Raw genomic sequence first — 15,322 nt, 5'->3', positions numbered from 1 at the left:
TGCTGTCCCTGGCACATACGAGAAGCTCAGTAAATGATAAGGAAACCAGGTGAACGAAACAGCAAACCATGATTGAAAGTCCAGACCTTTGGACTTAAATGTTGAAAAGGCTTTGTACCCTTGTGTATCCCTTCCATTTGTATTTGTTAACTTAACAAAACGATTCTACAAAATGGGACATTTGTGATTTATTTCTGTTACTTGTTTTTAGAACTAGTCAAAGCAGGGAAAACACCATACTTCGAACTAAAGTGGGACAGTTACAAACAGATTATGATACTCTAAAAAGGCAAATTTCAACAGAGAGATATGAACGGTAAGAAAAGAATTTGCAGCATTGAACCTTGTTTTTATGTATTCTCTGTCCTGTTCTGAAAAGGATTTAGTATGGCTTGCAAATAGCAAACTTACTCTTAGCATTGATATGTAAATAAAAATTTTTGGTAATTCATAAAAAGACCGCAAGTAGCCAGGCACTATGGCACAAACCCTGTAATCCCAGCTACTTGGAGACTGAGGCAGGAGGATTGCAAGTTTGAAGCTGGCCCAGATTACTTAGAGACTTTGTCTCAAAAAGTACAAATGGCTGGGGATATAGCTCAGCATAGAGCACTCCTGGGCTTAATCCCTAGTACTGAAAAAAGAAGGGGAGAGGGACAAGTATTATGGAAGATTACACCCCTATAGTAAACAATAGGACATGTTTATAAATGGCTCGATAGCATTCCACAAGGCAAAATTAGAGCATTGCTTCAGAAGTTATAGACGGAATCCACAGCAGTCCCTACCAGAGTCCTCCAAAGTATGGTCCAAATTGTAAATCCCAGGTGATCATAAAGGCAGTGTTGGTGATCATCCTCACAGACCAGTTAACAAATTCGTGCTAAGCACCAAGTGTGTGTCTGGTTAACGCCATCAGTAATCTCACGCCTACATTATAGGAAGTGGAGGTCACACAGTTGTGAGTGGCAGAGTCAAAACTGAAACGCAGCCATATCTGCTTCTACAGCCTGTGCTCTTCGTCTTCACAGTACAGTTCCTACCCCTTACTACTTCCATGACTCACATTTCAGTTCATTTGCTTTATGTTGAAAGTTTTAATCCCTAAATTTTACAAACACAAATGAGACCTCGCTACAGTTGATACATGTATCAACTTGAGAAGTCCAGAAGCTTAACTAAGTAACTCCGCAGTCTGCATTGGAGTGTGTGGAGGACATGCCCTTACCTCTGTAGGATGCTGTTCATTGTGTCAACTTGAGAAGCTTAACTGAGTGACTCAGCAAGGAGCAGGGACTTCAGTTTGTATCCATCCTGAGCCTGTGCAAGAGGGCAGAGATGATGTGAGTGCCACACCCACACACCCAATAAAGGAGGAAAAGAGGCTTGCTCTCCCCGCTTTTTTCTGCTCCTGTTGCTTTGCTGTCTTCAGCTGCCTTGAAGTGTTGCCCTGTGCCATGTGCCACCCTGCCTTGGAGCCAGCCGATTACAGACTGAAACCTCCACAAACTGTGAGCTAAATAAACCTTTCCTTCCTTAACTTTGGGTATCAGGCATTTTGTCTCAGCAACAAGAGAAAAGTAACTAAGACAGACCTGCTTTAAGGAATAAAGTTTAATTGTAAATCAGTTGCCAATTGCCAGGTTACCTTCTTCCCTCCCTCCCTTCCTTTTTTTTTTTATATTGGAGATTAAATCCAGGGCTTTAAATTGAGCCACATCCCCAGTCCTTTAAAAAATACTTCTTTTGAGACCGTCTAGCTAGGTTGCCTATGTTGACCTCAAACTTGTGATCTTCCAACATCAACCTTCCAAGAAGCTGGAATTACAGGTGTACACTGCTATGCCTAGTTCATACTGAATTGCTCTCTTACTGTATTGATACCAAAGCATCCTGAGCTTTCATTCTTAAATACTGGTAAAACTGCTTATTAGGTCAGTTTTTGAGTTTGTGTATTCTTACCTTTTATATCAAAATTTTTAAGTGATACAGTACTTAAAGTAGAGAGGGAATTTGTTATAAAATCAGTATTTATGATATCAGAGAAATGAAGCCTTAGGTTATACCAATGACGTGAAGCAGTATCATTAATTTCTTGTCATTTAGAAGACCTAGCTTCTGAATATGCTGAACTGTACATATATAATGATCTCCATTTCTTAGTGATATCTCAGGTTCTCTGCAGTTTGAATCCTAATCCAGCCCTTCACGGTAGCCCAGACCACAGGCGCCCCTTAGTTCCTGCCCTTTTCCTTACCCTTGGCCCTCAAAGAAACTTGGAACCACAGGACCGTGACACTTCTGTCCTGCTGTGCACAAAGTTATACATTCTCAGGACAGTGTCATTCTGCCCTAAGGGACACAATTGGTTCTTAGAGGTGGAGGAAAGAGGTAGCAAAAAAAGTAAAATCCTAGGTTATATACATATGAGCTCTAATAAATATCCACCATAGATAGATAGATATGAATGATAGTTTACCATAGCAAACTGTTGTAGTAGCAGGGTAATCTGAGAAGGCAAAGTTTATTGGAGAATAATTTCCATTGGAGAATAAAAATGAAAAAAGTTTGAGAAACACTGAACTAAGTAGAAATCCTGGGTACTGGAGAACTCAAGGCAGCTGGACTGGGAACTGAATAGCAAAGGAGATGGCAGCGTGGTTGCTTTACGTGGTGGGGCAGACCCCAGCACAGGAAGGAAGATGTGATATTGCGTGACCCCTTCCACTGAGACTGGGAGTTTTTAGGCAGGAAGGAGGGCCAGGTTGTGTGCAGTAAGAGATGGGAAAGGAAGAGGGAGAGGAGGGAATCAGCAGTTTAGAAGCTGTTTACTCAAAGGGCAAACAAATGAATAACGACTACTGGAAACTCATCATGAGAAGACACATGCACACACATCTAACAACGGTGTGTAACTAGGGTAGAGGTCAGTGTGGGCTTTCATTGGCGCACTGGAGGGTGGAATGTATTGTAGCCTGGAATTGGATGGAATGTGCAAGTAGCCTGGAATTGTTTACTGGAATTAGTAAACAAACGTAATCGAGGGTACGTTGGGCACCTATGGGAGGCCCAACAGAAATCTTTATATGAGCCTGGAGCACAGGACAGAACTGAAGATGTGGACTTGGGAGAGTCATTGGCACCTAAAAGCGTAGTCATTGGCTCGTTAAAGAAGAGAATATGAACCTAGCCCTGGAGAACACCACAGTGAGGAATGTAGACTCAGAGAAGAACTCAGAGCTGTTACAGTAACAGAAGGAGAAGCGGGAGATGGTAGTGTCAGGGAAACTGAGGGAGGATGGCAGAACCAAATCCCACAGAATGCTTGAGATGAGCAACTTCACTGTTAACATAGAGACATTTAGTTTTTAAGAACAAATTCATAGGTTTGTTGTATTTTTTAAGTATAAAAAAGAAAATTCTGAGTTCTCCAAGAGTCATTGTTAACATTTTCAGTCTGACATCTCATCCTGTGTTTATGTGTGTGTTTGTCTAAATGTACTTTTGGCATCCTGCTTTGTTCACTATATATAATATGTCCATCTTGTTTCTATAATGTTATTTTAATGATGTCCTACTAGTCAGACGTGGCTGCAGCATGACTGCTTTGAACGGTCTCTTACAGTGCATATTTTTATTGAAATATTCTGCACACTACTTAAAAATCCTACAAAGACTTAGAGTTTTAATTCAGTGAAAGTACTAAGTCTGGGCACGACGGCATACAGCTGTGGTCCTAGCTACTTGGGAGGCTCAGGTGGTCACTTGGTCAGGTGATCACTGTGGGCAGCTGTTATGGTTTGTGCCTGGCTGTCCCTGCAAAGCCTCCTGCAGTCATGGGGCAGCTTCTAGAGTTTATGATTGATCCGTGATCCAGTGCTAGAATTACGGGTGTGAGTGCTACACCTGCCCTGTGGCGGGCAGTTTGCATACAGTATAAAGGAGGGAAAGAGGCTTGCTCTCCCCCACTGCCACTCTTCCCTTTTGCTCTTGTTGCTTTTGCTGTTTTCTGCCGCCATGAATGGTTGCCGTCTGCCGTAGGCTACTCTGCCTTGGAGCCAGCCAAGTATGGACTGAAACATCCACAAACTGTAAGCTATATAAACCTTTCCTTCCTTAATTCTGGGCGTCCTGTATTTTGTCTCAGCAATGAGAGAAAAGTAACCAAGACAGCAACATAGTGCGACCCTGTCTCAAAAACAAAACAAAATAAATTTGGTAAAAATGCTAATTAATTGACTTAGTAGACATTAATTAGGAGCACCAGTAGCACCTTATATTAGTATACCACTTTGTATGTACCTGCGTATAATCTCTCTTGTTTGATCTTTACCAACAGAGAACGAGCAATCCAAGAGATGCGTCGGCATGGTCTTCCTACGTCACCCCTTAGCTCTACTCTGAAGTCTCCTTCGCATTCTCCAGAACGTAAAGGTATGTGTGTAACATCACAAACAGGCAACACTAATCCACGGTTACAAAAACTCCGAACGTAGCGTCTGTGTCAGGGGACGGGAGATTCCCTGCAAGCCTGTTCAGGAGAACCTCCTTGAGCAAAGCAGTGGTCTCTTGTGGTGGCGGTGGTCACATGGGTATATAAAACTGTACAAGCTTGCTGACCTGAACATTTATGATCTATGAATCTCACTGTGTGGAAATAAAGCCTGAATTAAAAAGAGAAAAAGTTATAGCTCAGTGCAACAGCACTTCTTTAGCAGGCACAGGGTCCTGGGTTCAGTCCCTAGCACTGCAAAAAAAATCAGAGACAGAAGATAGGCACAGCAAAGCATTAAGTTATAATGTGATATATCCTAGGGTGGTATTTTGTGAAGTACCAAATTCCAGCTACAAATAGTAGGCAGTAAAAGCTTGAACAAAAGCACAGTAGACTCCTCCTGGCAGGTTGTAGGGTAATAATGAGGGAAGGAGAAAGGCTTGGAAGGTAGAATGGTGTGTATGAAGTATATTGAATGTGAGGCTAAAATAGACATTGTGGATCATTCTGTAAGTCACAGAGCACCCTTGCAGGGCTTTCTGTGTATAGGATAGATACAAAGATGGGGTTAAGATGGAAGAATCTTTTCATGGGGGGCAGAGGGGAGGTTAACATTATAACCGTGTTCTGGTCGTATTGGAAAGGAGGGCAGGAACCAGAGTTAGACAAGAGGTTTAAATGAATAGTATAGTATAATCAGTTTAGAATCAGTATAATAATATTGAATACTATGGCAGATTTTTAAAGTAAGTTATACTTCCAAAAAGGTGCCGTGTCATAGGTGTGTAGCTCAGTGCACTTTCAAACCAAACACTTCTAGCTGAGAAGCACTCAGATCAAGAAACAAAACATTGCTTCTCATCTTGAAGACATAGGGGTAGGCAGAGAGTTCATGAACAAAACCCAGACTGCACAGGAAATACTTCAAAGAAGCAACAACTGGGATCTCATCTTACTAAAAAACTTGCACATCAAAAGAAATCACCAACAGGGTGAAAAGACAACCCACCTAGTAGGAAAAGATTTTAGCTAAGACTTCTATCTAGACCGTAAAGAATTAAAAAAAAATCAGACCCCCCCAACTTCGAAGTCCCAATCCAAAAATGGGCATCTGAGATGAATACACACTTCTCAGATGAAGAAATACAGATGACAAATACATGAAAAAATGTTCATCATTGGTCATTCAAGGGATGCAAATTAAAACAGCACTGAGATTCCATCTCACCCCAGAAAGAATGACTGTCATCAAAAAATCGACCATTAACAAATGGTGGTGGGGGTGTGGGGAAAAAGGAACCCTTCTCCACTGTTGGTGGGAGTGTAGACTGGTGCAACCACTGTGGAAATCTGTAGAGACTCCTCAAAAAGCTAGGTTTAAAGGTCCCGTTCAACCCTGCTATTCCCCTTTTGGGTATCTCCCCAGAATTAAAACATCATACCACAGCGATATGGGTGCACCCATATTTATAGCAGTACCACTGATAGCTAAATCCTGGAAACAACCCAAACGCCCATCAGTTAAGGAATGGATAAAAAAGATGTGGCATTTTTATACAATGGGGTACTTGGCCATAAAGAAGGATAAACTTGAGATATTTCTAGGTAAATGGATGCAACTTGAGACCATACTCATAAGTGAAATAAATTCACATGTGTAAACATCATATTGTCTTCCTGGTGTGAGAAATTGAAAGAGTAAATAAGGTCTAAAATGTACAACGGGTATTGTGAAATGGGAAATGGTTTAAAAGGAAAGGGGAGCTGGGAAAGGGAAAAGGAAGAAAGGGAAAGGGAGAAAAAAATGCAAGTTGGTTATATCTTAGTGTCTCTTAGTTCATAGGAAAGGAAAATTTGCATTAATATCAGTTGGAGAATTTGTATGCCCATATCTTATATTTTTATGCCCATATTAAAGATTATAATATGCAAAATATTAACTTGTTATTCTGTCATCTTGTTATGAAATTTTGTTTACCTTTTTTCCATAAAATAAATAAAAAATTAAAAAATACTGCTTCTTGGGGGCTGAGGATTTAGCTCAGCAGCACAGCGCCTGCCTGGCAAGCGCGATGTCGTGAGTTCAATTCCCGGTACCAGAAAAAACAAAAACAAAAAAAAAAAAAATACTGCTTCTCTTAGGCTTCCTTCTAACCACAAGCCCTGCTTTGAAAGTGTCCTCACTGTGCAAAGCATAGATTCTGGCCCTTTTATAAATGAAATACATTTGCGAGAGCTGTCCGTCCGGGCATGGGTCCTCGTGCATCCCGTGGCCCTCCGGCTGCACCTTCTTGCGAGCTGGCCACGATCCCTGTACGCCCTCTGCGGTGGGCAGGCGCTCAGTACTTCACAGGGCGTGCCAGAGTGTCCGGCGGGCTCTGGGTTGCGCTGGGACTGAACGTGCTGGGTCATGCCTGTGCAGATGGTCAAGCTTTAGTAGATACACAAAGGGTGGTCCGCGCCGCGCTGATGCGCTGGCCATGGGAATGCGGGGCAGAGCGGCGTGGGCAGCCCCGGCGTGTGACAGCGAGGGCTGAAAACTGCAGACTCACCGACAGAAATGGCTGAGCCTGTCTTTCTTAAACGGATGAGTCTTTGCCTCTTTTAACAGAAGTGCTGTACACGGAAGGTGATTAACGTTCCCTCCGCGACTGGAGCCTCACCGTGAACGTTAGTTCCGTGCTGTGCTTTCACACACGGATGCCCGTGCTTGTAGGGCCGAGGTTAAGTGATTCCTGAGGGCTGTGCTTCCGCCGTTATTTTCGTTTGAGTAAAATGTTTTCCTCTTTCACCTCGAGAAGCAGTGCTTGCTGCAGTGCTTGCTGAGGGCCTGTGTCCTCACAACTTCTAAGTTGCTGCGCTCTTTTGAGTGTGATCAGGTGGCTGTTCGCCTTCTTGTGGTAAAGCCTGGTAACAGTGTGACAGGTGTTTTCTCATGCCGGACCCACAGATGCAGTTTGGATCAGAGGTTGGTGACCTGGGGTCTGCGCAAATCCGACCCCTGCTTGCTTTTGTAACAAGCCGCACTGCGCCATAGCCAGCGCTTCTGTTCCCGTAAGACCGCTTCTCTTCAGCGGCAGAGCTGAGTAGTTGGGGTAGACTCTTTGGCCTGCAAATCTGACATATCTACTCTCAGATCTTTAGTGTCACGGAGCCTCTGGGAAACTCAGCTGTAACCCTTGAGAAACCAGAGGGAAGAGGCAAATAATTATTTGGTTTTATAAAAATGTGCTTGGGCTTTAGGGAATCTCAGGGATCCTCATCCACATAGTACACTATTATCTTTAGGGGGGCTGGGTTTTTGTTTTGTTTGGGGCTGATTTATTTGTTTGTTTGTTTGTTTGTTTGAAGACAGGGTCTCCCTGTTTAGCCCAGGCTAGCCTCAGATCTTCTGTCCTGTCTCAGCTTCCTGAGTGCTGGGATTACAGGGTGCTGAGCTCCCAGACCATTGGGTGTTGATTGGTTGGTTGGTTTTTTGACACAGGGTCTCACTATGTAGTCTGGGCTAGTCTTGAAATCACTATGTAGTTCAGGCTGACCTCAATCTCACAGCAATTCTCCTGCCTCAGCCTCCCAAGCGCTGGGATTACAGGCATGCACCACCATGCCTGGCTCCCAAACTATTCTTTAAAAACCACTGAAGTATAGTACAGTTCCTGTGATCCTCGCTACTCAGGCAGCTGAAGCAGGAGGATGGCAAGTTCAAGGCCAGCCTGGTCAACTTGGTGAGATCTCTCAATATAAAAAATAAAAATGGCTAAGGCTATAGCTCAGTGGAAAAGCACCCCTAGGCTTGATCCCCAGTACCACAAACAATAAATAAAAATAAGTATCACTAATGTAGAAAAGAGTGCATTCCTCCAATCCCTAAATCTGTGACAAACTTTTTTAAAACGGTGATAAAATACTTAACGTGAACTTTGTCATCTTAGCTTTTAAATGTGTAACCCGGTGGTACTCGTTAGCTGCACGGCGTTCTGAGGCCATTACCACTGTCGAGTCTGCTCAGCACCTGGAACAGAAGTTCTGCACCCACTCGCCAGTGATCTTCGCTCCTCATTCTCATCTTCTCAGCCTCCAATAACTTATTAGTTTTTATTTTTTGTTTATTTTGTTTGTTCGCTGGTAACGTGTACTGTCTCACTGTCTGTAACTTTCTGTCTCTATGAATCTGCCTATTCTAAATTTTCATGTACGTGAAATCGTACATTTGCCCTTTTGTGCCTGGCTTGTTTTGCTTCGGGTCATGTTTTCATCTGTGGTATAGGATACACCTTTTTTTCTCTTGCAATCTTTTCATCACTAGGTACACTAGGGCTGTTTACTTGTGGCTGTTGTAAATACTGTTGCTCTGAACATTGGTATGCAGTACTAATGGGCATGTTAGTCCGTTTTCAGATCTCTTGTTATATACATAGGTGTGGAGGTGCTGGCTGCGTGGTCATTCTGTCTGTCTTTTTGAGGACCCGCCAAACTGCTTTCCACGTGGCTGTATTACTCCTGTCCTGTCAACGCTCTTCCCCACAGTATCACCAAGACTTACTTTCCATTTTCTAATCATACCCGGCTTCCTCATACATGCACTAACAAACCCCCAGCGGTTAATTTGGCCATAATTTATAATTAACTGTCAGAGCATCCTAATGAGACTTACCTAGTAACCCATTTCCAGTCATGCTTTCTAAATACTGCCACAAAACTAATGAGAAAGGATTTTCCCTATCAGCACTCAAATGACTGTTAACTGTGAAGCCGTTTCTCATGTCAGCGTCTCATGGTTAGTACCTAATCCGTCTACGTTCTAACTTTGTTCACTGTAGTTCTCTGATGCGTGATGTTTTCTCCTCTCACACGCAGTTAGCGCGACAGTCTAACACCAGCTCCTCCGCCACACACCGCCGGGCAGCCTGCGCGGTGACTCTTCGCTCTGTACCCGGAGGCGATGCCAGACCCCACCGGAGGGCCCAGTGCCGCGAGGCCTCTCGCTCCCACTTCGGGGGCCAGTCGCAAGGCCCAGGCTGTGACCCTCTTCCCTCAAGTCTCACTCCCTGCTAGGGGCCTTTCACACCAGGAGGCGCAGCGGAAGGGCCGCCGCAGGGGAAGGTGCTCGGGTCATGGCGCTCGGAACCGGCAGGGAAGCGCTAGGGAGAGGAGCTGCACCCTCGCGGCCGCGGCCGGTGACCGGCCTCTTCTGACCTGAACCCACCCCTGACAGCACGGCAGCTGCAGTGGCCCCAGATTCAGCCCCCTCCCAGAACCCTGCCTCTGAGCACCTGGGGCTGTAGGGGGCACCGAGGGCCGACCGTGGCACTGGTGCGAGTCCAGGTTCCGCAGCCCCCTCCCTGCTTCAGGAAACCGGCTAGGGCACCGTGGAACGCCAGGAAGCATTTCCCCATTTACCCATGTGTCTCAAAGGACCCGCACGAACGGCCACGGCGTGGCAGGAGTGTGCGGCTCCACGCCCTCACCACCCGCCGCTGGGCACGTCCGCGGTGGGCCTTCGGAAGCTTCCTGGCCCGGGCCGTGCGGGCCCTTGTGGAGGCTTCTCACACGGGTAACCCGCTCAATCGTTGGCCTCTGGTGATCAGCTCAGCCACCGGGCCTTCCCCAGCCCAGACCGTGCCTCGGTCTTTCCGCTGACCAGCCTCGTCCCGTCCCGTCCTGTCCTGAGGCTCTGGGGACCTCGGCCACGGTCGTCCATTTGCATACCGAAGACGCTTGGGACTCCGGAGATTCCAAGGAGCTGTGTCAGGAACTAGGGACAAGAAACCGAATACGTATTTCTTAATACATCACGCTTTCACACATGTCCACTGAGAAAACGTAAATTACAGAAAGTGTGAAGAAGGCAACCACGGCGGCGCTCCTGTGTGTGTCCCGGAGGTGGGCAGAGCACCCACCTGTCACCAGTGTGCCCAGGCGTTCGGGGGGCCCCCCGTCGTCATTCCGGCATCCTGGGCGGGTGGCGGCTCCCCCACCACCCTGGCAGTTGCATGTGTCCCATCTCCTCTGAGTGAATTCATATATTACAGTAAAGAAAAGCAGTCCTTCTTAACTTCAAGAAATAGAATAGCCTTTTTTCAGTATAACAACTGTGGGCCCAAGGTTTTATTAGAGATTGAAATGCAAACATTGCTGAACTGCAGCTTTTTGTGAGTACACTGAGTAACCTTGTTTCTCGTATTTCTCTCACTTCCCTTTCCTCTCCCTTTTCAGAATAATGGTCTTCCATGAATTCCTATGTGGATTTTTGAAAGAACACAGCAGTACTGAACTATTTGAAGTACTCATTCCTGAAAATCATGAACATGGACACAGATCCTACCTCTATCAACTTTTATTTAAATCAGCGAATATTTATGTAAAAATTTTTGGTTTAAAAAAATTGTATCTAGGTGTATATTTTCATATGTGACAGAACAAATATGTATTAATATGCTTACTATGCTTAACTGATGTGATATTTATATTTTATTATTCTTAAATTACTCCTTAAAATATACTTATACTGTGAAGTAATATAAGATATTATTCACATTGTGCTTCAATGAGCCACGATAAATGTATGTAAATATTTTTATACTTGTTTTTAACGTGTTTGCAGTTTCCATGCCTGTGTTTGCAACCCATATTATAATCCGTTCACAAAGAAACATCACCTCTGATTCTGTGCATCATGCATTCTTGTCACTGTAAAATCAGTTATTCACAAATTTGCTGTCTGTCATCAAGGGGAATATATTCAAGTCTAGTCAGTATCGGAGGGCTTGAGAAAATAATTATTGCCATGTGTAATTAATTATCACCACCTAGAAAAACTGTGATGAGAAAGATACACTTATATTATATATGATATATTATTTTGACTATTACATGGGCTCATCACATAATACAGGTTCTATGAAAATCAAACTAAATGTTACATTTAGAGTTTTTATAAAGCATAGAACATAAGTTTGGGCCAGTTTTTTCAGTAAATAAAATTTCTCAGTGTATTAGTCTAAAATTTGTGAATTTAAAAGTATCTGAGGTAGACATTGTAAATCATTTTGGTAAAATTCTAGTATACATTAAGCCGTATCAATTTGCTGCATCTACCTATATGTTATAATTTATCAGTCTTCCAGAATAGTGTGTAAATGCTGACCCTGGGGATATAAATTGAAAATAGCTCTTTACAATTCATTTTCAAAATTGTAATTTTTAAAAATGTAAAAATTTATACATATATTAATAATGGAAGTACAAAATAGAATATCAGATATGAAATTTAATTGTGTTTAAGCCATACACATCCGAAGAAAAACCTGTTCTAATAGAGTTCATTATGACTGAGAAGAAACTTAAAAACAATCAATTATATTTTGTTTCCCCCGTGGTTGAATAAAGCGGAGCTCCTGTGTGTGTCCTGGAGGTGGGCAGTGCGCTTTATCTGTCACTAGTGTGCCCAGGCGTTCGGGGACGCCTTCCGTCGTCATTCCGGCATCCTGGGCGTGTGGTGGCTGCCCTCCCACCACCTTGGCAGTTGTATGTGTCCTGTCTGTGAATTCATGTATTACAGTATAATACAAGAGAAGTGGGACTATTTGCAATGTCATATGGAAAATCTCTTAATAAATATATGTAAATAAAAAATGTTTGTCCCCACCTTTCCCCCAAAGCAACAGCAAGACATATTTTGTTAGATACTTCATTTTAACATTTTTTATACTTAAAACTGTATAGCTTGCCATAATTGTTGTTTCCATAACCATGATACTATAATTTTTAAAACATTATTTTAAATACTGAATGTTCTGACCTCTTACAGATGTTTTTAGTTTTGTTTTAAATAATTTTAAATTATGGAGCTTGACGTTGATTTACCAATAAACATTCCAATTTATTTTCTCTTACAAATAGTTTTTTTTCTAATTTCATATTAGCAGTATTCTTACTAAAATGTATTCAAATCAGACTTTATCATGGTGGGACTGGGAAAATCCCTGAATTTAGGTGCTTTACACTGAGCTAGATCCCGAGTCCTTTTAAAATTTTTTAGTTTTATTTTGAGACAGGGTCTCACTAAGTAAGTTGCCTAGGCTGGGCTTCAACTTGTGATCCTCCCACGTCAGCCTCCCAGATTTTGTTTTCATCTAAATTTCATTTATTTCCAGTTAGATCAAAATATAAGAAAGTTGCCAGACATGGTGGCTAGTCACATGTGCGCCTGTGGCAGTAGAGGATGAAGAAAGATGAAACTTAGTTCAGTCACAGAGGCCCAGTGGGGCTTTCTCAGCTGAGAGCACCCAGCGTTAGGGAGACTCCCAGGAATATCACCAAGGCCGAGAAGAATATCAGTGCAAGAGGGAAAAGAAGAAAAGCAATTTGGGCAAGGAGCTGTCTCGAGGCCGGGCAGTTTTCTTGCAGAAAGGAGGACAATGGCCAGAAACAGTGTGCTTCAGTAGTTAACCATTTACTCCTCACAGCCTGTGTGCTTTTGCCCTGCAGTTTAACTACTCACTCCTCGGGCAGGCCCCCCACAGTGGCCCACATCTGTAACCCCAGCACACTGGGAGGCCGAGGCGGGGGAATCCAGCCTGATCTGGACAGTTTAGGAATTTAGGGAGACCCAGTCTAAAAATAAAAGGGCTGGGGATATAGCTCAGTGGGAAGGCCCTGGATTCAATCCCCAGTGACCAAAAAAAAGTGAAAGATTAGTAACCTACCAACAAATTGCATAAACAGGTGTGTGTGTGTGTACGTGGCTGCATGAACATTTTCCTCTCCTGCAAATGCTTTCTGTTAACACTGGACCGTGCCACTGCCTGCCCTACCTTGCTGTCATTTATCACGTCTGATCTCATACCCTCCTCCCCGGTTCTTAGATTCTAGTGTGTGACTTACTGTCTTCCCACCATCAGTTCTGTCATTGAGCTTTTATGTCAGTGTCTTTTTGGACCAAGTTATTGATGATACCTGCACACGGGAGTCTCCTGGAGAATTCTGATGAAAATCTTAAGGGCAGCCCCCAAACACCAGGCCAAATAAGAATCTGCAAGTGAGGTCTGGCCTTTTCACTTCCAGCTTTAGAGTCTAGATGATTCTAATTTCTAATGTGCAGCCATGGCTAACAAGGCTAATTTTAAGCAGTGGACTTTCTGATGTCGAGACCCACTACTGGAACTCAGCAGGTGAGTTTGAAGAACTCTGCTCTCAATCTTACCACGTTCAAAATGTGTTTCTCACCAGGTGTGTTGGTGTGCACGCTTAGGAGCTGAGGCCGGGCAGGAGCTCAAGGCCAGCCTGGGAAATATAACAAGATCCAGTCTTAAAAACAAATTCCAGGAGCTGGGAGGGGGTAGCTCCGTAGTAAAACACAAGCTTAGCATAGCTTTGAGGCCCTAGGTTCAATCCCTAGTACCAGCATGGAAAAACATTGAAAAACCCTCAAGTTCTGGCATCTTTCTCTGGGTGAGTTACTGTGTTTATTACATCTTTCCCAACAATTTTTGCTATACTGGGTCTCCAGATGATTACAGCACTCACCCCTCCTCACCTTTGTTCAGCATAAATGTTACAAGACACACATCCCCTAAATTCTCTCAACTGGAGACTTGAATATTCTTTATACCCCGCTGCTCTCTGAACAGAAGCCACTGGACACAGCTGGAGAAGCATGTGACCATGCTAACTCTAAATTCCTGATCCTGAAAACTAAGAGCCCACAGCTCTGTGCTGCAGTCCTTACCAGGTCTTCTGGTCACTCCACACTTAGCTTCTGCCTGAGAAGTAGTCACACCCTCCTGCTCTCTGCTCAGGCCTGTATCCTCACTCCTCTCAGCTTGCTTTTTGTTTTTTGTTTTTTGTTTTTCTTTTTTTTAACTGAGAAAGTGAAAAAAGCAGAAATTTCTTGCTCCAGATCCTTTAACAACACATAATCTGTACACATGTCTTAGTCACTTTTCTCTCGTTGCTGAGACAAAATACCAAGTGCTGAAAACTAAGGAAGAAGAGGTTTATTTAGCTCCCAGATTGTGGAGATTTCAGTCCGTACTCAACTGGCTGCAAGGCAGAGTGGCACATGGCAGAGGGCAACAGTTCATGGCGGCGGAAGACAGCAAAAACAGCAAGAGCACAAAAGGGGAAGCAGCAGCAGCCTCCTTCGCTCCATTACATTGTTTGCAAACTACCCGCCCCAGGGCAGGTGTAGCACTCACATCCATAATCACAGCATTGGACCGTGAATCAGTCACAACCTCTAGAAGCCCACCCTATGACTGCGTGAGGCTTTGGGGGACATCCAGACACAAACCATAACTGCTGGTAATTTCCTTTTTTCCTATTAAAGCCTGGATTGTCTCTACTCTCTCACCCCAACTAGTTGAGATCAGTATTCATCCCTCCTGCTCCTCCACAACTCCGGCAGTTAGCACCACATTCATGAGTCCTTGTTTTGCTCTGTCGGTTTGTTTATACTTGCAAACATATCTGCCATTTTCAATCTTCCATTTAAACACCTTCCCAAAGCTTTCCCCACCATCCCATTCTTTGCACTTACAGCAAAGATTCTTTGAAGAGTTCTCTATACCCATCTGACCACCCATTACCCTTAACACCCACCTTTCTTTCTTAAACTACCCCAATCATCCCTTAATTTCCTATGAAATCATTCTTGATGCCAAAAATAGCCATTTTATCAAATCCAGGGGACTATTACCAGTCTTCTACAGAGGCTGTTTCTCAGCAGCATTTGACAGGTTCTTGTACCCTTTTTAAAAACATCTTCAGCTGGACCTCATGGTGCACACCTGCAATCCCAGCACTCAGAAGGCTGAGGCAGGAGAA

General features: G+C 43.7%; 1 protein-coding gene across 5 annotated transcripts in view; it reads left to right on the top strand.

The window, feature by feature from the left end:
• Positions 1-12,390, top strand: part of Cep135 (centrosomal protein 135kDa) — a gene marked incomplete in the record, with an annotated part of 69,744 nt that extends 57,354 nt beyond the window's left edge. For 2 of the 5 annotated variants that reach the window (XM_013518556.1, XM_013518555.1), the window contains 3 exon segments: positions 212-316; positions 4,340-4,434; positions 8,428-10,698. In XM_013518556.1, the coding sequence (XP_013374010.1) occupies positions 212-316; positions 4,340-4,434; positions 8,428-8,579 (352 nt within the window). 5 annotated transcript variants of the gene reach the window in all.
• Positions 12,391-15,322: the final 2,932 nt, after the last annotated feature.

Source organism: Chinchilla lanigera, unplaced genomic scaffold (genome assembly GCF_000276665.1).
Source record: "Chinchilla lanigera isolate Chin_1 unplaced genomic scaffold, ChiLan1.0 scaffold00046, whole genome shotgun sequence".
NCBI lineage: Eukaryota > Metazoa > Chordata > Mammalia > Rodentia > Chinchillidae > Chinchilla > Chinchilla lanigera.
This window is presented reverse-complemented; position numbering and strand designations above follow the sequence as displayed.